This window comes from Thamnophis sirtalis, unplaced genomic scaffold, assembly GCF_051295495.1.
Source record: "Thamnophis sirtalis isolate CommonGarterSnake01/CBP01778 unplaced genomic scaffold, rThaSir2_p1.2 scaffold_3, whole genome shotgun sequence".
Lineage (NCBI taxonomy): Eukaryota > Metazoa > Chordata > Lepidosauria > Squamata > Natricidae > Thamnophis > Thamnophis sirtalis.
Window position 1 is genome coordinate 16,618,254 of NW_028261383.1, and position 24,325 is coordinate 16,642,578.

Here is a 24,325-nt window from a genome sequence, read left to right on the forward strand (position 1 = left end):
TCCTGCAGAGACCCAGGGGTTAAGGAGAGCGAGTGCCGCATCCTAGAGCGGCAAGGCTCTATGAAGTCGTTTCCTTCACGTCCTCCTCTGCAAAGGCAGCCGTGACTTTTTTTTAATTAAATTTTTTTAATTTTTAATTTAAAACAAATACAACATACATGCTATAGAAAGTGTATCAGTTGGTTACAAATAGACTTTTATGCATCTCTTCAACAAACATAATTCATGTTAACTCGAGCATTTTAACTCAAATATTCATACATATCACCATCATCATATATCCATTTTCATTTGACTATAATTATTATTTAAAATAATAATAATAATAATAATAATAATAATAATAATCATAATCATAATCATAATCATAATCATAATCATAATCATAATCATAATCATAATCATAATCATCATAATAATAATAATAATAATAATAATAATAATAATAATAATCCGCCGTTGCCGGTCCCAAGCCCGGATGAGAAAGGAGGAGGGTTGGGGTCAGGTTGGCATCTGGTCCCGTAAAAAAAACCCCGCCAACCCATACAAAATGGTGAAAAAAACAAATAAGAATTCCATACCGCATCGGTCGTCGCGCGGGTTAACAAGGGCCGCGGCGGATGTTGGGGTCCCTGGACATAGCAGTAGACTTATATACCGCTTCATAGGGCTTTCAGCCCTCTCTAAGCGGTTTACAGAGAGTCAGCATATTGCCCCCAACAATCTAGGTCCTCATTTTACCCACCTCGGAAGGATGGAAGGCTGAGTCAACCCTGAGCCGGTGAGATTTGAACCGCTGAACTGCTGATCTAGCAGTAGCCTGCAGTGCTGCATTTAACCACTGCGCCACCTTGGACATCCGTCGACAAGTGGGCTACAAGTGGACCAGCCAACAAAATGACAAAAATATAGTGCAGATGAAAACCGTGCCATAATGGCCTGTTACTACAACTCAGAGCCAGAAAAAAGTGGCTATTTAAAGCGAATGTATGAATTATGGAAACAACAATATCCAGATTCAAATGTTAGTGAACAACGATTAGCAGATCAAAGGCGATTTATTATACGGAATAAAGTGTTTAGTGAAGTTGAACATGAGGAAATTCAGGCAAATTGCAAAACCCAAAAAACAATATCACAAGCGGAAATAACTGATATTCAAGACACAACTAAAGACATTATAGTAGAACTCCCAGAAGAAGCTCTCGGGGAGGAAATAACATCACCACCACTAGAACCAGTTATCACTGAACCAACTGATGAACTAACTCAAAAACAAAAAGAATTGAAGGATAAGATCATGGAGCATTTTCTGCTTAATGAGGAAAGGCAACGTTTACCATCACTAAAAACTGTGCCTAAGAAAATTTTGGCCCCTATCATGAAAATGGTTAATGCAGTGTTTTCAACAATTGAACCGGAATCCATCTTGGAAACAAACCAGTTAATGTACAGCGCAGCTGTAATAGTCACTAATGAACTAGGCATTAAAATTAAAGTACCTAGTCACACAACAGAAAAAGCATCAAAGTCAAAGTGGAAAATCCGTTTAGAACAAAAAATCAAAAAATTAAGAGCAGATGCCAGTAACGTAAAGAACATGCATGAACAATGGCTTAAAAACAACAAAATCATAGATCGGCTAATCAGAAGATATAGATTGGATACAAGAAACATCAATGAAGCTGTGGAGATTGTAAAACAGCAGATAACAGCAACAGCTAGAAAAATGGAAAGATATGAGGCACGAATCATCCAATATAAACAAAATCAGCAATTTCGATCAGACCAATGGCGTTTTTATCAAAGTCTTAATGTGAATGGTGACACCAAAAGTGAAAAACCAGAAAAACAGGCCACAGTTGAATTCTGGAAAGAATTGTTGGAAAATGCAAAGGACTACAACAAGGAAGCAAAGTGGATACATGACTTTGAGAAAAGCATTGGCAACAAACAAATGCAAGTATTAGAAATAACAACTGAGATGGTCAAAAATCGAGTTAAAAAGGTAAAGAATTGGACATCACCTGGAAAGGACCAATTACATGGTTTCTGGTCAAATATCTGACCAGTTTACATTCAATATTGGCCAGGCAACTGAATGAAATTTTACAAAAGGGCCAAATTGATGAATGGTTGACAACTGGAAAAACATACTTGATTCAGAAAGATGCAACTAAAGGAACAACACCTGAAAACTACAGACCAATAACATGCTTGCCAACAACCTTCAAATTACTCACAGGCATTATTGCAGATAACATGATGGATTATTTGGAAACAAACAACATCTTGCCAGTAAAGCAAAAAGGCAACAAAAGAAGGAGCAGGGGCACAAAAGATCAGCTTCTAATTGATAAAATGATATTAGAAAATTGTAAGAACAGAAAAACGAACTTGAATATGGTCTGGATTGATTACAAAAAGGCATTTGACTCACTGCCACATAGTTGGATCATAAAATGCTTAGAAACAACTGGCATTAGCAAAAATATTACATTGTTTGTATGATGTATAATAACGTTGTCCTCGGCTTGTTACACTTTTCAGTTTGTTTTTAATTCTAAAGGGTGGTATCGAAAATTCTGCAAATGATGTTTCATAAAGTATAGCTTCTTTAATGCTTCTCATTCCTCCTGCGCTCTGTCTTTTGAAATAAATCTTCTGTATGGCTGTCCCCCTTTCAAGCGTTGCATCTCTTTGTCCCTCCGAAGTAAACCAGATGCCCAGTGTGTCAGCAAGTTGAAAGACTTCATTTCTAACATTCTTCATTTGTAGTTTGTAGTTTTGTAGTTTTATTAGAATTTGTAGGCCGCCCTTTTCCCTGAGGGGACTCAGGGCGGCTCACATAAAACTGGGAAGGGGGGAAAGACAAACATCAAATAGAGACATATAATAAAATGGTAGGCAACATACATTCATCATTCGGGAGGGGTAACTATCCTTATCCCCAGGCCTGACGGGCGAGCCAGTTCTTCAAGGCTATGCGGAAGGCTTGGACGGTGGAGAGGGTACGAATCTCTACAGGGAGCTCGTTCCAAAGGGCCGGGGCTACTGCTGAGAAGGCCCTCCTCCTTGTAGTTGCCAGCCGACACTGGCTGGCCGATGGGATACGGAGGAGGCCTAGTCTGTGGGATCTTATTGGTCGCAGGGATGTAATTGGCAGAAGGCGGTCTCTCAAGTATCCAGATCCACTGCCATGTAGGGCTTTATGGGTGATTAATAGCACCTTGAAGCGCATCCGGAGATCGACAGGCAGCCAGCGCAGCTCGCGGAGGATAGGTGTTATGCGGGTGAATCGAGGTGCACCCGCGATCACTCGCGCGGCTGCGTTCTGCACTAGCTGAAGTCGCCGGATGCTCTTCAAGGGCAGCCCCATGTAGAGCACATTGCAGTATTCCAGCCTAGAGATCACAAGGGCCCGAGTGACTGTTGTGAGAGCCTCCCGATTCAGGTAGGGTCGCAACTGGCGCACCAGGCGAACCTGGGCGAATGCCCCCCTGGTCACAGCCGTTAGGTGGTGGTCAAATGACAGCTGCGGATCCAGGAGGACTCCCAAGTTGCGAACCCTCTCTGAGGGGTATAAAATTTGACCCCCCAGCCTGAGTGATGGGATATTAGTCAGATCTTTGGGAGGAAAACACAGCAGCCACTCGGTCTTTTCTGGGTTGAGCACAAGCTTGTTAACCCTCATCCAGTCCATAACGGCCTCAAGACCCCGGCTCATCACATCCACCGCTTCATTGAGTTGGCACGGGGCGGACAGATACAATTGAGTATCGTCCGCATATTGATGGTATCTAATCCCGTGCCTGCGGATGATCTCTCCCAGCGGTTTCATGTAGATGTTGAATAGTAGGGGGGATAAGACCGAGCCCTGAGGCACCCCATAATTTAGGGGCCTAGGGGACGATCTCTGCCCCCCCACTAACACCGACTGCGACCTGTCCGAGAGGTAGGAGGAGAACCACCGTAGCACGGTGCCTCCCACTCCCACCTCCCGCAGTCGTCGCAGAAGGACACCATGGTCGATGGTATCGAAAGCCGCTGAGAGGTCAAGGAGGACCAGGATGGAGGGATGTCCTTCATCTCTGGCTCTCCAGAGATCATCAATCAATGCGACCAAAGCGGTTTCTGTGCTGTAACCGGTTCTGAAGCCTGACTGGAAGGGGTCTAGGTAGTTTGCTTCCTCCAAGGACCGTTGGAGCTGGAAGGCCACCACCTTCTCAACAACCTTCCCCAGGAAGGGAAGGTTGGAGACAGGGCGATAGTTATTAAGGACAGCTGGATCCAAGGATGGTTTCTTCAGGAGGGGTCTCACTACCGCCGCTTTCAGTGCGGTGGGGAAGTTCCCCTCCCGAAGGGAGGCGGTCACGACCGCCTGGATCCAGCCTCGTGTCACCTCACTGCAGTTCGTAACCAGCCATGAGGGACACGGATCCAGAACACAGGTGGAGGTACTTACAGCTCTCATGGCCTTGTCCACATCCCCGGGGGTAACGTCCTGAAACTCAACCCAGAGCTGTTCTACTTGGTCCCCCTGTGTCTCGGCTGGAACTGCGGGGGTGGAGTCCAAGTCCGACCGAAACCGAGCAATTTTGTCCGCTAAGAATTGGGCATACTCTTCAGCTCTGCCCTGCAAGGGTTCCCCCGCCTCCCTTTTGTTCAGCAGGGAGCGGGTTATCCTAAACAGGGCGGCTGGACGGGACTCAGCGGATGCAACCAGGGTGGCTATGTGAGATCTTTTTGCTGCCCTAAGTGCCCTGGTGTATTCCCTGGTGCAGGTGGTTACCATTGCTCGGTTCGATTCGGACTTATCGGACCTCCAACGGTGCTCTAGGCATCTCCTCCGGCGCTTCATCTCCCGGAGTTCCTCGGTGAACCAAGGAGGTCTCCGGGATCCGCTGCCTCGGAGGGGCTGCAGTGGCGCAATCCGGTCGAGGGCCTCCGACGCTGCCGAGTGCCACGCAGCAGCCAGAGTCTCCACCGGACTGTGGGCGAGAGTGTCAGGAATAACCCCAAGCTCTATCTGGAACCTTGACGGCTCCATAAGACACCTGGGGCGGAACCACCTGGTCGGTTCCTCCTCCCTACAGTGGGGGTTTGGCCTCCGGAAGTCGAGCCTCAGTAGGCAGTGGTCTGACCACGACAGGGGTATGATGTTGCTCCCCCTCAGACCAAGGTCACAAATCCACTGCTCCGAGAGAAATACAAGGTCAAGCATGTGTCCCGCTGAATGGGTTGGGCCTCTAATTACTTGGGTCAAGCCCATGGCTGTCATGGAGGCCATGAACTCCTGCGCCCCATCAGAGTTTTCACCGAGCGACGGCAAATTGAAGTCCCCCAGGACCATCAACCTAGGGAACTCAATTGCCAGCTCGGCTACCGACTCGAGGAGCGAGGGGAGGGCTGCTGCAACGCTGTTGGGAGGCAGGTACGTTAGCAGCAGACCCACTTGACCCTTGAGGTCCAACTTTAACAGCAAAGACTCACACCCGACAATCTCCGGAGCAGGGACCCTACGAGGAACTAACGACTCCCGGATAACGGCGGCCACACCCCCACCCCTTCCCCGGGCTCTCGGCTGATGCAGCACCTGGAATCCTTCTGGGCACAGCTCTACAAGGGGGACTCCTCCCTCTGGGCCCAGCCAGGTTTCAGTAATACATGCCAGGTCTGCCCTCTCGTCTAAAATTAAGTCCCGGACGAGAGGAGCTTTATGAACAACAGACCTGGCATTTAGCGACAACAGCCTGAGACCAGGGTCCTGACTACTTACGCCATCTGGTCTTGGAGTGGGACTCCTAGGGCCGGAAGGAGGGATCTCTGCAATGTAGCGAACCCTCCTTCCCCGGTAATGGCCTGCCCTAAAGTCCCCACCGTATCTGCCCCTCCCTGTTACGACCGCAATACCCCGACCCTCTCCTGTATCTCTGGTCCCCTCAACCACCCCCATAGCCCCCGCCACTCCCGGCAGGTCCTCCGAATCAAACATACTCAAACACTCCCCCAAACAGTCCCCACGTAGTAGTTAAAAACACAGAAAATACAACAATAATGGTAATAAAAAGTGGGATCATTCATTCAATTACATACATACCCCTAGCATATCCCATACAAAGTAAGAAGAGAAGAGATAGAGAAAAGGAAGAAAAGGATAGATTGCGCAGCTGTTAGGGTGCGAGTCCAGGCAGAGCCAAATGGCTCTCAGTAATCAAGATGGTTAGAATGATTACGATAATTAGTATTGTATTTCAGGAACATTCAAACATTCAACATTCTCACTTTTTTCTTCATATTTTAATGTTAAATAGTCCAATTTTTTTTCAAATCTTTCATACGAGTCAAACAACTTTTGAAATGCAGAGAAAATCATTTGAAACAAATCATTTGAAGTGTATGTAGTCGCCATGTTGTGACGCAGCTAGAAGCTTTAAAATATTTGCAAGTAAGAACACGCTGGGAGCTTTGCGATCTTATCTGATCTTAGACCAACACAGCCAAGCAATAAAAGTGTCAGATTGTGAAAAGCCAAATTGGTTTACAGCCCACTTAAGAAGAGTCAAAGGGAATGTTGGAGTAATCTTTCCTTTATCCACGTAAATATCATTAAAACCACCGGCCATAAATCCATTTTAAAAAAAACCAATTCGCCGCTAGATTTTTCTGTTCTTTGGCTTCAGTTAGCTTAAATTTTAATGTGGACCGTATCTCTTTGAGTAATAAAATCAGCTTACCAGTTGAAACCACTTCCATCATTCTTAGGAGCAACCTGCAGTTTCAGTTAGCTTACAGCTAATCCAGGAGCTGGCAAAAGGGGTTAAATTCCAAGCCCCCAGAGACTTGCGAACGTCTCTGAGGTCACTGGATCTCCCCTAACCTTTCACTGTCTCTACGGGACAGCTAGGATCGGAAACGACCCGTCCAATTTCCTTCGGAATAGGGGAATTTCAGGAACAGCCTGAAACTCCGTCTTCTCACTGCTAAGCCCCGCCTTCTTCCTCCGGCAGCCGTGACTTTTGTCCCCCTGTGGGCCAATAGGGAAGCGCCTGATGTTCCCTTCCCTTTATGGAGATGAAGAAAAAATCTCGCTGGAGAATTTGAACTCGCTTCCCACAAGAACAGCCGCCCTGTAATCTCGGCAGAGATTGGGGGAGGCCTCAAAAAGATCCAAAAACCCCAATATAGGGAGATTATGAGAGGAGGTTTAAAAGTTTTATCTAGAATATGTTATACAGATGTATTGTGATTGGATGATTTTAGGATGATTTAATGGAATGTTATTATATAATCCTATTCTAGATTTTGAATATTATATATAAAAGGACGTAAAAACAATAATAGTCAAATTAAGGTTGAGATATAATAATTGTGATATACAGGAATATAGGTGAATTTAAAATGTGCGATTTGATATGAAAAGCAGGTGGTGACTATGGAAGAGATGCATGGAAATACTGTAACCAACTGACACACTTTCTACAATTTGTAATGGAAGATGGTTTTTTTATTTTTATGTTTGTCTTTGTTTAAAAACAAATAAAAATTGTTTTGTTTTTTTTAAAGATCCAAATCAAAGGTGTTTTGCTCCCGGTTCGGCTCGGTCAAACCAATAGTAGCAGTGGCAGGAGCCTTCGCCCACCTGTCCGGATGCTTCTCTGCATGGGCAGAAGCTTTTGTGCAGAAGCATTGTCCATGAGTATGCGCAAACTAGTAGTAAAAAGATGGGAAACCAACCACTGGTCCAAATCCTGTCATAAACAGCCAGGCAGTCAAAAGAGAACGGCCCAGAGGTTCTCTGGGAAACCCAGCTTATGTCTTGCGGTTGTTGCGAACTCTGATCTTAAGTGGAGGAAAGTGTGACACAGCCAGGGAAGCCACAATCACAAAAATGATTTTTATGCATGTTTTTTATTTCTTTAATTCAATAGACAAGTGCCTTTTTCAAATTATTTGCTCAGTCTCACAGTGAGCAAAAAGGGCAGAGACCCCTCCAACAACCTCTGATGAACACCCCAAAGGTGACCAGCCACCTTTGATGCCCGCAGACAGACTCTGAAGAAAAAGAAAAAAGAAAACCAGTTCCAAAATGGAGAAAAAGCTGAAACCTATGGATATTCCAGAATGGTTACCTCATAATGAGGTAAAATTTTACATAGGAATTGAGTAGGAAATTCACCTCAACAAATGTGACTAGGAAGCTTAAGCCTTTTGGAGAATTTAAAGCACAGCTATATCATTAGTACCCAGATTACTGGTGACAATATGCCGACTTTGTAAACTGCTCAGTGTGTGTTATGAAGCATTATGGTGAAAGATAAGTCTAAGTGGAATTGACATTGCTATATAGTTTCTCCCGAGCATGGAGCCTTTTGTGAGAAGATGACCATTCAGAGCAAAGGTCTTTCCACATTCCATGCATTTAAATGGCTTCTGTCCTGTGTGGATTTTGTTATGAGAAGCAAGACTACTGCTCTGAGCAAATGTCTTTCAACAATTCATGGACATATGTTTTTTTCCACTGTATGGATCTTTTTGTGGCTTCTAAGTCTACTGCTCAGAGCAAAGGTCTTTCCACACTCCATGCATTTAAACGGTTTCTCCCCTGTGTGCATTTTTTTGTGGGTAGTAAGTCTATGGCTCAGAGCAAAGGTTTTTCCACACTCCATGCATTGAAATGGCTTTTCTCCTGTATGGATCTTTTTGTGACTACCAAGACTACTGCTGAAAGCAAAGGTCTTTCCACACTCCATGCATTTATATGGCTTCTCCCCTGTATGAATCCTGTTATGGCAAAGAAGATCACAATTTCGAGCAAAGGTCTTTCCACACTCCATGCATTTAAACGGTTTCTCCCCTGTGTGAATCTTTTTGTGGGTAGTAAGTCTACTGCTCCGAGCAAACATCTTTCCACACTCCATGCATTTATATGGTTTTTCCCCTGTGTGGATCATCTTATGGCGATGAAGACCTCCATTTTGAGCAAAGGTCTTTCCACACTCCATGCATTTATATGGCCTCTCCCCTGTATGTATCATCTTATGGGAAATAAGATTACCTTTTTGAGCAAAGGCCTTTCCACATTCCATGCATTTAAATGGTTTCTCCCCCGTGTGGATCAACTTATGAGAAATAAGACCTCCATTTCGAGCAAAGGTCTTTCCACATTCCATGCATTTAAATGGCCTTTTCCCAGTGTGGATCATATTATGGCAAACAAGACTATCATTTCGAGTAAAGCTCTTTCCACACACCATGCATTTATAAGGCTTCTCTTTTGTGTGAATTACTTTATGAGATGTACAGATGTTATTATCAAGAGAAAGAATGAATGTTCCATTGTAATTTTGTCTGTTGTGTCTTCTTATACCATCTTCTTCTTTGTTTTGGGTTAAATAGTGTTCATTTACATGTAATTTCTCTTTAATTAGCTTTTCTCCTGGATGGAACTTTTTGTGAATACCAAAACTACTGCTGAGAGCAAAGGTCTTTCTAGATGCCATACATTTATATGGCCTCTCCCCTGTATGTATCATCTCATGGGAAATAAGATTACCTTTTTGAGCAAAGGCCTTTCCACACTCCATGCATTTAAACGGTTTCTCCCCTGTGTGGATCAATTTATGGGAAATAAGACCTCCATTTCGAGCAAAGGCCTTTCCACATTCCATGCATTTAAATGGCCTTTTCCCTGTGTGGATCATATTATGGCATACAAGACTATCATTTCGAGTAAAGGTCTTTCCACACACCATGCATTTATAAGGCTTCTCTTTTGTGTGAATTACTTTATGAGATGTACGGAAGTTATTTCCAAGACAAAGAATGAATGTCCCATTGTAATTTTCGCTGTTGTATGTTCTTATAGCATCTTCTCCTTTGTTTTGGGTTAAATAGTGTTCGTTTACATGTAATTTAGCTTTAATTAGCTTCATACTTTTCCCAATATATTTTTTCCTCATTTTCTCTTGTTGGGCAAGAAAGTCATACATTGGAGCATCAATGGAATATGATCTTTCCTGATTCCAATTGTTTGACTGGTTTCTTTCATGCCTTTCTAATTCCATTTGAATTCCAAAGTTCTCCGTTCCATCTTGAGCATTGATCACTGGGAACAGTTCACAGGAATCTTGATTCTCCTGCCCGTTATTACCTTCAAAGGAAAAGAGAAAGGAAAATGATAAGAAGGTTAAAGAAAAAGATCAAACTGTAGAAAGTCAATGAATTATCTTCTGAATTTTTCTGAAATTCCATTATGTTGTATTTTGCATGATTACAGTGCTGTGATACGGATATTATTTTTATATTCATGAGTCATGAAAGCTTTGAAAATGTCTAGAAAATATCTCTTTCCTTCCAATTATCTCTATATATGTAAATCTCACTCAAAGTCAGTTTTGAGTTAAGGAAACATCTGAAGAGGAATTAGGAAAAAACCTAGGATTTATTGGGGTGGGTTAAGGATAAAAGTCTCACTTTCAAGGGCTCTTCTCAGTTTGCAGAGAAGAGACCCCTAAACTACGATCATGTGAGATCAGTAGTGCAATATCTCATGCTAGTACTTTAGGACTGTGTTCTCTTTGAACTGAGGACTGCATGAGATCCGGGCAAAAGTGTTTGAAACCAAAGAGGTCTTTCCTGTTTGCTAAGCCTATTACCCTGGATCTCGTGCAGGCCTCAGTCAGCAGAGGCCTAAAGTATATAGTGCGAGATTATACAGTATGGGTAGTACGAGATTTCACTGTACTGATCTTGCATGATCTCTCACTACTTTAGGCCTGTTTTCTGCAAATGCACCAAAGCAGGCAAAGGAACTTATTGCTTGCTACATTGACGCAAGTTTAGTCTCAGCGGGGTAGGGTGTTTATAGGTCAAATGCAATTAGACAATATGAATTTGTCTTCAGTGCATAAGCTCTCAGTGTACATAAAAGCTATGTGAGAAATCATGATCATCATCATCATAAAAATACATTCACCATAAATCATAGGATACAACGCTTAGTGATAGTCATAGGATACTAAATAACCAATCAACATAAATCGTGCTAGGAAACTAAATAAAACAATGTAAATCGTAAAGATACACGCAATAAAATTATAGTCGTAAGGCCAGATCCTTTCCTTCTCCCTTCCAGGAGACAATATCTGATTAGTGATTTTTAAATAAAAAAACTAACTATAATCTGTCTTCTTGAACTCTCTGATTGGGGACTAGAAAACTCTTACCCAGAGAGACCACGTTCCTATGGTTTTCAAGCATGACTTCAGAATGGAGTACTTTTTGGTCAGGATGCAGTTGAGACCATTCCTCCTCAGAGAAATAAACAGCCACCTCCTCGAAGGACACAAGACTCTCCTGAACATGGAAAAAAGAACGCAACAGGAGGATTTGCAAGATCTGTTCATCTTCATCAATGATTTAGAAAAGGGGATAGAAGGGGAACTCATCACATTTGCAGAGAAGAACAAATTGACAGAAATACCAAAACTCCAGAAGATAAACTTGGGATAAAGAAGGATCAACAGCTTGAGCCCTATCTAACTAATGGAATTCAGCAGCTAGAAACGTAAGGTTTTACATTTAGGAAAGACAAAACAAATGCACAGGCATAGAACAGGTGATACCTAGCTCAACAGTAGTAAGTGCAACAGGGATTTTGGAGTCCTAGTGGACAATCACTTCTACTTCTTGTAAACTCATAGTTGGGGGGGACACCTAGCAGAAGAGGTTAACCAATGGTCTTTAAAAAACATTTCCTAAACAGAATGAGGGTAGAAAGGACAAACCAACCTGTCCCAGTAATATTCTACAGAGGAAGCTATGCTGATTGAGAGCAAATTGAACATACTATTATGCTTTCTATGTCGCTCAGGAACACAAAAATAATCCAGTCCAAACAAGGAAGGGAAATAGAAGGAGAGAGCACTCTGCACACCTGCTTTACTTCCTGAAGCAAAGGGAGAATACGAAACTAACAATTTTTGCCTTTCTTACTTGATTTGGAGGTTCAACCACTGTTTGAGCTCCATTATAAAAACCCGAAAACTTCATTCTTTGTTTCTCTGTAAGGAATAATTTCAAAATGCATAATTAACAAAATAGGAGGAGATATTCTATAGGAGACAAGGGATAGTGAAAGTAAGACAGGTGGGTAATCTGAAGATCCTTCAATTACCTCCTGAGGTGTCCCGACTTGGATCTTCCCAAGGGATCCTCCTGCAAAATATCTCCTGAGGGTGATTTGATGGATTCTTCTTTCCCTCAGGGTCTCTGATGTCCATATCGCAACACTTCAAATTGGAGGAAGGAAAAAAGAATTAATATACATCACACAAAATAAAGTGAATTCTTATATTCAGAATTCAATCTCAAAGACTCCAGAATCCATCAGTGAGGTTGAGTGAGAAAACTATGGAACAATGTCCTACAGGAACATCACCTATTGTGAATGCCAGAGAAGTTTGGGAAGGAGGGGTGAAGAATTCAAACATATTTTCTATTCTTTTGAGCTCCCTAAGAGTAAAGTGTCTCACCTGCAACTCAGCCTGCTCTTTCTTCTCCTCCACCTGACTCAGGAGGAAGCCTTCTGCCAGGGCCACCGCCTGGGAGCTGGTCTCTGCTCCACACTCCCGCACCCAGCTCTCCATCTCTGGGGGAAGGATAGCCAGGAGATGCTCCAGAACCACCAGGTCCAGCATCTGGGCTTTGGTGTGCTTTTCTGGTCTCAGCCATCGCCTACAAAAGTTGTGGAGCTTGCTGCAAAGTCCTCGGGGACCTTCAGCCTCCTGGTATTGGAGGCCCCTGAAGTTCCAGGCTTCAATGTTTGACCGCATGGTGGTTTCCTCCATCATGCATGCAATGCGGGATTGAACCCGGAGGAGGGCTGGGCACGTGTCTCTCTTTCTCCACGGCCTCTCTTCGCACGGGAAGAGTCCCCACACAACATCAGGTCTCGATGCCTCCCTTGCAAAGCTCTCCTGCAGCCTTTTCAGCGCCTGCGGAACTCCAAGGGTTAAGGAGAGCGAGTGTTACGTTCTAGAGAGGGAAGGCTCAGGGATGTCCCTTCTTTTGCAGCGTCCTCTGGAAAGCCAGCCGAAACCTTCGCCCTCTAGTGGACCAAAAGGGAAGCGCCTAAAACTGTTAGTGGGTTGGAAACTATGCATTGTCCCTTGGTGAGGTGAGCAGGGGGCTTTTGCTGCTCCATTTCTCCCCCACCTGCAAAAACACTTATCTTCACAATGACCTCAAAATGGAAAGTGTGACCGGCTGGGCTGCTGCCTTGTGTTGGAAGGGAAGGCAGAGGGCATCTGGTCTGTGACTGGAATACAATTGGAATTGCAAAACAAAGGAAGGAAAATAGTGAAAAAGGAATATGAATCTCAAATATATATACACGTATACACACACACACACACACACACACACACAGAGATAGACAGCAGACAGACAGACAGAGACAGAGAAAGAGAAAGATGTTTATATAGAGACTGAGTAGAGAATTCCCCTCAGGAAATGGGATAGGGAAGCTGAAGAAGACCTTTGGAGAATGGAAGGCAAGGGGGATAGATAGCATTAGATCATCAATGAACAGAGAAAAAGAAAATGAAAAAGCAAAAAAGAGAAGAGCTGAAGACTCCACTGGGATGTAAAGATTCGTCCACGTATGGAGTTGATACACAAAAAGAGATTTGGTACAAAGGCGATTTAAATACAGGGGAAAGTGGTTAAAAACCGATTGAAAAAGACTGGAGTTAACCTGTTTTTTTCCTTTATATATCTACTTCTTCATTTTCCAGTTTGACTCAGAAACTTTAATGAGCGATATTTGAAAAACAGCCTCAACCCAGCAGGAGCCTTTAAAACCCTGACATTTGTCCCCCCACCCAAAGACCTCCAAATATTTGTACATTTTAGTAAAATTTAACGCCACCAGAAAGGATTCAATTCATGCGTGGAAAGCAACCACATCAATGATATTTATTTGGATCTACTGAAACCCAATGTACACTTTTTCCTAGCACTTCCACACCAAAAAAAAAGCAAATCTTTGCCACGCTTCTCTCCTCTCCTGCTGGGTCTCCGCAAGGTCTCGCCCTCCTTCGCCTCCCTTTACACGGGGAGAGCCCTCACCCTCACCCGGGACACGTCTGGATCTCCCCCCGCCAGACTCTCCCGTAGCCTCTCCGCCTCCTTATGGAGCCCCAGGGGTTATGGCGAGCGAGTGCACGGTCCTAGACCGGCCAGCGTTTGTGACGTCACGCCTCCTCCAATGGGGAAGCTCCTGGCGTTACTTTTTCTTGGCCGAGGGCGCCCCCTGGAGGGGTCTGCCTAAAATTACAGGATTCCCCGTAAGGGCGGGAAAGACTCGGAGAGAAGCAGAAAATAAACGGGGCTTCCCCAAAGGGATTGGGGAGGGGTTTGATTGGGGGCGGTCCCCCCCCCGACTCCTAAAGGTTTCCCTGCTCCTTCCTTTAGAGGAATTCCCCCTTTCTCTCCCGCTGAAGGGAAGCCATTCCGGCCCTAGTTTCACCAACATCTTCTGAGGTAAAATTTACCTCAGACTTCATTTCTTTGAATCTTTTCTGCTCAAGGAGTCTTCTTTGCATCTTGTGTGCTGATCCTATGCAGCGTCACAAAGGAGAATTTGGCCAAGGGCACCTTTAAGATGTTTATCATCCATCATCCATCCAAAAGCACCTTCATGATGTTTATCATCTATCATCTTTATCATTTATTAGGTGTAGGCATAACCGTGCCCAACATCCCTGTCCAACTATCCCCATTTATTTGTACCCATTTCCTGTGTTCTTATTCATGTTTATTCTTATTCCTGTTACCTTGTACATGTGACAAACTAAATAAATAAATATCTATCTGTTCATCCATTCATCTCTATTCATTTGTCAGTGGTTAGAGTGCAGTACTGCAGCCACTTCAGCTGACTGTTAGCGGCAATTCAAATCTCACGGGCTCAAGGTTCACTCAGCCTTCCATCCTTCCGAGGTGGGTAAAATGAGAACCCAGACTGTGGGGGCGATATGCTGACTCTGTGAACCACTTAGAGAGGGCTGAAAGCCCTATGAAGCGGTATATGTCTAACTGCTATTGCTATTGCTATTACTCTACATTTATTTATGTATCTATGTATCATCTATTTCTAGCCATGTACTAGTTGATCTATTAGTATTTATATATGCATCATCCATCCATATCTAGGTATTTGTATGTCTTGTCTATTGATCTATCTGTCTATCATCTCTATCAATCAATCGTCTATCATCTAATATCTCTATCTATATTTGTCTACCAACATCTTTTGAGGTAAAATTTACCTCACGCTTCATTTCTTTGACTCTTTTATGCCCAAGGAGCACATCTTATTTGCCGAGACTGCAGCATCACAAAGGAGAGCCTGACCAATGACACCTTTAAGATCTTTATCATCTATCTATCTATCTATCTATCTATCTATCTATCTATCTATCTATCTATCTATCTATCTATCTATCTATCTATCTATCTATCTATCTATCCATCCATCCATCCATCCATCCATCCATCCATCCATCCATCCATCCATCCACCCACCCACCCACCCACCCACCCACCCCAGGGCACATTTAAGATGTTTATCATCTATCCATCCATCTCCACTCGTCTATTATTATCTAGCATTATCTATCTATTCTCTACATGCATTTATGTATCTATGTATTTGTCTACCTATTGATCTATCTACCTATCATCTCTATCGATCTATAGCCTTATCTGTCATCTAATATCTCTATCCACATTTGTCTATGTATCGTTATTAGCTATGTCCATCCTATGTAATCTATCTATATCATTGAACTGTATCTATCAATCTATTTCCATATCCTCCCTCCCTCCCTCTCTCTTTCTCTCTCCCTCTCTCTCCCTCTCTCTCTCTCACATACACACACACAGACACACACACACACTTTAGAAACTGCCCATCTCCCTCACCAATGGACTCTGGGTTGTGTTCTGACAAAATGTTAAAAAATAAAAAATAAGCATAAATATTTAAAATAGAGGTAAGGATTGTTAAATTTTGAAAATAAACGTTAATTAAAATGGAGGCATGGGCCTTTGAAGCCTTAAACAATCTCATGCTTATGCACTTCTCTAAAATCCCCAAGCGAAATAGCAGAAAAGGCTTTACATATTTTTGAAAGGACAGAGAGCCAACGCCAGTTCTTTCCCCCCCTTCCAAGATTGCATCTCTTAAAAAGAAATATTTCCAGTAAAAGATGCTGTAGACCAGGGGTGTCAAACACAAGGCCTGTGGGTTGGATCCGGCCCACACGGTTGTCCTGTAAAATGTAAGGGGGCAGCCCATGTTGCTTCAGCCCAGTCTTCCCAATGCGAAGAGGGTGGGTTTGGCCCATCTACCCAGTGTGAAGAGCAAACATCGGGCCAGCGTGGCTTCGGCCAGGTCTACCCAATGTGAAGAGGAGACATTGGGCCAGCGTGGCTTCAGCCAGGTCTACCCAATGAAAAGAGGAGACATCGGGCCCGCATGGATTCAGCCCGGTCTACTGAATGCAAATAAGTGACATACCAGCAGTTTGGGGAATGGTGTCACGGTGGCCATACTCAACCAGTGGCCACATCCACCATCAGCCATGCCCAGTGAGTGGTGTCAAGCTGTCTACACCCACCATCAGAAATGCCCTGGCCACATCCAACCCTAATCCTAACCCCGAAATGGAATCTGCAATAAACAAACTTAAGAACAAGATTTTCATTCTTCATGTACATGTAGCATTGCTCATCTTCAAATGATAGTACCTTAAAAAAATCTGGAGTTCACCAATAAAATATCATATGCTAATTGCTTTTGCTTTTCATTAGTCATTTCATCTCTCAGGCTACCACTTGTGAGGTTTGGCCACCTTTTTTTAACCTTCCCTAGATCATTACACACCTACAGGAAATACAAAAGAGTTAACCAAGAATTGTACATGGATTCTCACCCAAATATGTTTATGATGAAGCCCAACTTGTCACTACCACACTTCAGCCCCTGCGTGCTTGGCCCCCTCCCTCAAGCTTCATCCTCCAATGAACCTGCTCCCCACACTTCCCATTGCCGAGGCTGTTCTTCCCTATAGCAATAGCAGTAGACTTATATACCGCTTCATAGGCCTTCAGGCCTCTCTAAGCGGTTTACAGAGAGTCAGCATATTGCCCCCAACAATCTGGGTCCTCATTTTACCCACCTCGGAAGGATGGAAGGCTGAGTCAACCCTGAGCCGGTGAGATTTGAACCGCTGACCTGCTGATCTAGCAGTAGCCTGCAGTGCTGCATTTAACCACTGCGCCACCTTGGCTCCTACCCCTGCCACCACAGCTGGGATGCAACAGGAGGCTGCAAATCAGGCCAGTGCATCTGACAGGCCTGATGGCATTCCTCAGCATGCTCCTTGGAGCTACAGCCCAGCGGTCGCGGGGATTGCACCCACCTGCGGAAAGGTATGCATATTTCTACAACACTATTGAGTTCAAGCAGTGCTTTTTTCACACAACTGTATGGACAAGTTACCATGGCACTGAGGAAAGGATAAGTACAAAATGAGTAAACAGTGTAACCAGGCAGCTGTGAAGGCAAACACAATTCTGGGACGCATCACCAGATTTATCACCATCAGGAAAAAGGAGGTCTTAACTCACTATATAGGGCTTTAGTCAGATCCCATTTGGACTATTGTATCCAGTTCTGGAGACGATAAAGCAGCCATAAAGTGAGATTTGGACATTAAGTGTGAAACCTACTGGGTCAGGCTGGACAGCCTCTTAGAACCCCTTTACTTCTATATTAAAAGTCACATAGACAAGAGTTGGAACTTGCAATAGAATAACAGGGACAGTTGGAAGTTACTTAAAGGAAGTGTTCCCATTCACTAACCACAGGATGTTCTCGCCAACATCCCTAAACTTGTGTTAAAAGTCCAAACCACAAAGTTCAATTAAAGTTCGTTAATAACACGTAAGCCATACCTGAAACAAAAGGAGAAGCAAGACCTTCATCTCCTTATAAGGTTTTCTCCTCAAGGTAACCACTTAGAAATGTGTTAAGAATTTCCATGTTGCAATGCTTTTGGGAATGTATAAGAATGCGTGCTTCGCTAATTAAGGTTGTTCAGAACTTGCAATGCTAAGCCATGGGTTAGCTTTCTGAACCTGGCTGCCAAATAAACTTTTCCTGTATCCTGAGATGTCTAACGCCTGTCATTTTCTGCAACAACCTCACTTAAAAAAGATATTGATAAATTAATTGTCCTCACTGTAAGGAACATTCTTGTTAATTCCAGGTTGCTATTCTCCTTGGTTAGTTCACATCCATCTTTTTCCTGTCCTGCCCTCTGGTGCTTTGGAAAAATAAACTGACTCCCTCCTCTTTGTGGCAGCTTCTCAAATACTGGTATACGGTTATCGTGCCATTCCTAATCCTTCTCGCTAGACTACCCAAATCCAAATCCTGCAACTGTTCTTCATATGTTTCAATCTTTAGGCCTTTAATCATCTTAGCTGCTCTTCTTTCCACTTTTTCCGAAGTCTCAACATCTTTTTTGTAATGTGATGACCAAAACTGGATGCCGTATTTCAGGTACAGCCTTATTGATGCTTTATAAAATGGGCTCTAGTACTTGACGTTATTTTGATTCTATGCCTCCATTTATACAACTAAGGATTGTATTAGGCTTTTTTGGCTGCTGCGGCACACAGGTGACTCATGTTTAAGTAATCATCGGTTTGGATTCTAAGGGGTCTCTCATGCTGTTTTTGAGCCAGGTTACAGCATTTTTTGCCTCCCGAAACCCCGCGCCTTCACCAAAATGGCCGTTGCCCCTTGATGAGGTGGGCAAGGGGGCTTTCGCTGCCCCTATTCTTCCCCCCTGCAAAAATACCATGTTTATATAGGGATTGAGTAGAGAATTCACCTCAGAAAACGGGACTGGGAAGTTGAAGATGTTTGGAGAATGGAAGGAAAGGGGGATAGATAGCATTATAGACGGCATTTGCCCCCAGCAAGATTGGCCAAAATGTACCCAAATTTATCCCCCAAATGTTGGCGATGTAGCCACAAGTCTGGAACATTCTACTATATGTGGTGGACGTGCCCCATCACAAGGAAATACTGGTGCAAAATTCAGAAATTGTTGTAAGAAACTACGGAGCAAAAAATAGAACTGAAACCAGAAGCATTCTTATTAGGACTATTAGACCAAAAAATGGATAAACAATTTCAATACATAACACTATACATACTCACTGTGGCTAGGATTGTTTTCGCACAAAAATGGAAAAAAATCAATAGGAAGGCAATGCAGAATGGAGAACTATAAAGGCTAAACATAAAAGCTGATTCAGAAGACTGTATAATTACTTTATATTGCTATGTATGTTTTGTTTATTTTTTTTTGTTTTTAAAGATTAAAATGTTTAATAAAAACTATTTTTTTAAAAAGATAGCATTAGATAATCAATAAACAGAGAAAAAGAAAAAAAAGCAAATAAAAAAGAGCTGAAGACTCCACTCGGATGTAAAGATTCATCCACGATGGACACAAAAATACATTGGCGATTTAAATAGAGGGAAAAGTGGTTAAAATCAATTTTAAAAAACTGGAGTTAACCTGTTTTTCCCCTTCATGTATCTATTTCTTTATTTTCCAGTTTGACTCAGAATCTTTAACGAGCAATATTTGAAAAACAATATTTGAAATCAGCAATGTCCAATGAGTGGTATCAAGCTGCCACGCCCACCCAGATGACCACACCCAATCCTAACCTTACCCCCCCAAATTGAAGCTGCAATAAACAAACTTAAGAAAAAGATTTTCATTCTTCATGTACAAGTAGCATTGCTCATCTTCAAATGGTAGTACCTTCAACATAAATAAAACATCATGTGCTAATTGTTCAAGGTTCATTGTTCAGTCTAACACTTGTGAGGATCTGAGCACATTTCTTTTAACCTTCCCTACATAATTACACATACAGGAAATACAAGAGATAACCAATAAAGTGTATAGGCATTCTCACCCAAATATGTTTATGAGGCAGCCCAACTGGTCACTACCACACTGCAGCCCCTGAGCACTCGGCCCCCTCCCTCAAACCTCATCCTCCAATGAGCCTGCTACCCGCTCTTCCCATTGCCGGGGCTGTTTTTGGCTACCCCTGCCACCACAGCTGGGATGCAGCAGGAGGCTGCACAGCAGCCCAGTACATCTGGCAGGCTTGATTGCATTCCTCAGCATGCTCCTTGGAGCTTCAGTGCGACGGTCACGGGGATTGCACAAAGGTATGCATACTTGCGGAAAGGTATGCATATTTCAACAACACTAGAACTATTTTGTCTTTGAGCAGATGAGTTCAAGCAGCGCTTTTTTCACACAACTGTATGGACAAAGTTACCATGGCACTGAGAAAAGGATAACTGCGAAATGAATAAACAGTGTAACCGGGCAGCTGTGAAGGCAAACACAATTCTGGGACGCATCACCAAATGTATTATCATCAGGAAAAAGGAGAACCCACTATTTAGTCAGATCCCATTTGGAATATTGTATCCAGTTCTGGAGACCTCACTTAAAAAAAGATATTGATTTTGTGCAAAAAAAACAAAATCTGAGAGAAAATTTTTATAAGATGTTTTATAGATGGCATTTAGATCCCAAAAAGCTCGCTTCTATGTATCCAAATGTACAGCCTAAATGTTGGAGATGTGGTTCTCTAGATGCTACATATTTTCATATATGGTGGACATGTCGAAAAGTTAAGGCATTTTGGATAAAAGTGTGGTGGATTATGCAAAATATTTTTAAAAGAAGGATAAAATTCACCCCTCAGTTATTCTTACTAGGTATATGTACTAACTTTACAACGGTAGAGACTAATTTGGTTCTGTACTTAATAACGGCAGCAAGACTGTTGGTGGCCCAATACTGGAAGAACGAAGACGTGCCTACAACTCAAGAATGGACTTTGAAAGTTATAAATTTAGCCGAGATGGCAAAAATTTCAGCATATCTTAAAGATCACTCAAATGAGAGATATAAACGAGACTGGAAAAAATGGATTGATTATATACAAAGCAAATATGGGACTAAGAAAGTCCAGACAGCCTATTCTTAAGATTAGTAATAAGTTAAACTGTTTAAAGTTTGGATAACAGTAAGAAACTGAGTCCAATGTAGATATCTTATCAATTTTCCTTTAGTTTTTCTTTAATTTTCTTTGTTTTAAGATATTCTAGACTGTGCTTGTTAAAAAGTTTTACCGTGTACGGGCTCTGGGAAGTCGGGGGGAGGGAAGGGAGATGGGGTTTTAGGGGGAGGGGGGAGGGGGGAAATATAATATGTGTTAGACCTTAAAGCACATGATTGCACTTGTATACTGTTCTTTAATGTTAGGGTAAAAATAGGATAAGTTGAACACACTGATAGATAATAGAAATACACAGAAGGGAGGAGTGGAGCGAAAGAAGAAAGAGGGGTAGAGAGGGTGTGAGAGAGGATTGGAGGCAGGAGGAGAAGGAAGGGAGGGAAGGTATTGGGAGAGAGGAGTGATAGAGGGGGAGGGGAAGTAGGAAGTAGAGGGGAATGTTGGAAGGAAGAATGAAAGTTGGAGGGGGGTGAAAGAGGGTGTATGGTGGGTCAAGGTGGTATATTGGGTTTGTATCTTGGGGGGTAATGTTTAAAAAAGGAAGGCTTTGTTCATTATTCAATGTCATATGCCCCGGTTATGCACAGTATACATGTGATTGTATGGAATGAAATGGAAATAAACATATTTAACATCCGGAAAAAAATAATAAAAAAAAAAGATATTGATAAGTTAATTGTCCTTAATGTAAGGAAGATTCTTGTTAATTCCAGGTTGTTTCTCTCCTTGATTAGTTCACATCCATTTTTTCTTATCTTGTCCTCTGGTGCTTTGGAAAATAAATTGATCTCCTCCTGTTTGTGGCAGCCTCTCAAATACTGGAATACTGCAATCATGTCACTCCTAATCCTTTTTCTCCCTAGACTAGCCAAATCCAAATCCTGCATTTGTTCTTCATGTTTTAATCTTCAGGCCTTTAACCATTTAGCTGCTCTTCTTTGCACCTTTTCCAAAATGTCTCAACATTTTTTTTGTAGTGCAATGACCAAAACTGGATGCATTATTCCAGGTGTAGCCTTGCTGATGCTTTATAAAGGGGTAGTAGTACTTCACGTGGTTTCGATTCTATGCCTCCATTTATACAACCAAGGATTGTATTAGGTTTTTTGGGCTGCTGGGGCACACAAATCACTCATGCTTAAGTAATCATCTATTTGGATTCCAAGGTCTCTCTCACAGTTACTGTTTTTGAGCCAGCTTTCATGTAATCTGTTTTTCCTGCCCATGTGTAAAATCTTACTTTTCTCCACATTAAATTTCATTTTGTTGGATTCCACCTTGTTTCATTTGGATCAGAAAGGCACAATGTGCATACACCTACCATATTTTTTAGGCTATAAGACCCATTTTCCTCTGCCCCCAAAAAGTTGGTGGAAATGTCTTTCCGTCTTAGAGAGCGAATGTTGCCAAAACCCTTTTTCTGTTGTTGCAATAAAGAAGAAAGACGCACAAGCAGGAAGAAGTTTAATGGGAAGGCACTCCGAACAGCTCGTGAGAGCTCCCTTTTTATTGTCATAAAACAGTTTACGTGGCAGAAACTGATTCATTGGTCAAAGAACATTTTGTACTGATTGGATTAGCTAGACAGAGTCCAAGGTATGGGTGAGAAGGTTAATAAACAGCTTATGTTTTCCTGCTGCAAGCGATGGTATGTGCCCACGTGCCCACAGGTTAATGATAATTGTGCTGAGTGGCATTCCTCAGGCTTCATACTTATTTATTTATTTATTGAATTTATAGGCCGCCCAATCCCGCAGGACTCTGGGCAGCTTACAAAGAGAAAGAAAAAATAAAAATAAAAAATAATTTAAAATTCTCGGCTGGTATTGCCCAAGCGGAGTCAAGGTCTGTCCGAAACTGAGTGATTTTATCCGACAGAAACTGAACAAATTCCTCAGATCTTCCCTGCAGGGGTTCCCCCACCTCCTCACCTTTCAGGAGGGAGCGGGTCACCCTAAACAGGGCGGCTGGGTGGGATTCCGCGGACGCAATAAGAGCGAAAAAATGTGTGCATTTTGCCGCCTGTATCGCCACTAAGTAAGTCCTAATAAAGGCTCTTAATAGTGTTCAATCAGATTCAGAATTACTAATCCTCCAACGTCGCTCTAGGCATCTCTTTTGGCACTTCCTCTCTCAGAGTTCCTCGGTAAACCAAGGTGCCCTCCTGGATCCACTGCCACGGAGAGGCCTCAAAGTTGCAATCCGATCCAGTGCCTCAGTCGCCGCAGCATTCCAGGCAGCGACTAAGGATTCAGTCGGATTGCGGGCAAGGGAGTCAGGTATCTCTCCAAGCTCCCTCTGAAATCCCATCGGGTCCATCAGGCGCCTGGGGCAGAACCACTTAATCGGTTCCACCTCCCTGCAATGGGGGAAGTAGTGTCCTGAAGTCAAGCCTCAGCAAGGAGTGATCTGACCATGACAAGGGTGAGGTCTCTATTCCCCTTAATTCCAGATCACGTCTCCACTGCCCCGAGAGAAATACAAGGTCGAATGTGTGTCCCACTCTATGAGTAGGGCCCTGAACTACTTGGGTCAAGTCCATGGTTGTCATGGAAGCCATGAACTCTTGTGCCCCATCAGAGTGTTCGCCGAGAGAAGGTAGGTTAAAGTCCCCCAGCACCATTAGCCTGGGGAACTCCACCGCCAACCTGGCTACTGCCTCTAGCAGCACAGGCAGGGCTGTTGTGATGTAGCTGGGAGGTAGGTACATCAGGAACAAGCCCACTTGAACCCCTAGGTCCAACTTCAAGAGGAGAGATTCACATCCCACCATCTCTGGGGCAGGGATCCTGCGAAGAACCAATGACTTTTGGACGACAACTGCTACTCCCCCACCCCACGACACCCCATGTCGTGGTTGGTGGAGCACTTGAAACCCATCCGGGCACATTTCTGAGAGGGGGACTCCTCCCTCTTGGCCCAGCCAGGTTTCAGTTATACATGCCAGGTCTGCCCCCCCCCCATCTAATATTAAGTCTCGGACGAGGGGAGCCTTGTTCACAACAGACCTGGCATTTAGCAGCAGCAACCTGAGACCAGGGCCCTGATCTCCTCTGCCAACAGGTCCTTGAGATGAGCCTGAGGGGCCGGAACAAGGAATCGCTGTAATGTAGCGAGTCCTTCT

The 24,325-nt window shown here is 43.3% G+C and overlaps 1 protein-coding gene and 1 pseudogene across 2 annotated transcripts in view; one reads left to right on the forward strand and one right to left on the reverse strand.

Moving 5' to 3' along the window:
* Nucleotides 1–24,325, forward strand: part of LOC148047293 (uncharacterized) — a 53,760-nt pseudogene that overhangs the window by 10,500 nt on the left and 18,935 nt on the right. The window lies entirely within an intron of this gene.
* LOC148047294 (uncharacterized) lies at nt 7,395–12,995 on the reverse strand. The gene is made up of 5 exons (XM_087711436.1): nt 12,537–12,995; nt 12,179–12,293; nt 11,998–12,065; nt 11,229–11,358; nt 7,395–10,153 (listed from the first exon to the last, which is right to left on the reverse strand). The coding sequence occupies exons 1-5, from the start codon at nt 12,852–12,854 to the stop codon at nt 8,499–8,501; spliced, it is 2,286 nt and encodes a 761-aa protein (XP_087567562.1). The 5' UTR covers nt 12,855–12,995; the 3' UTR covers nt 7,395–8,498.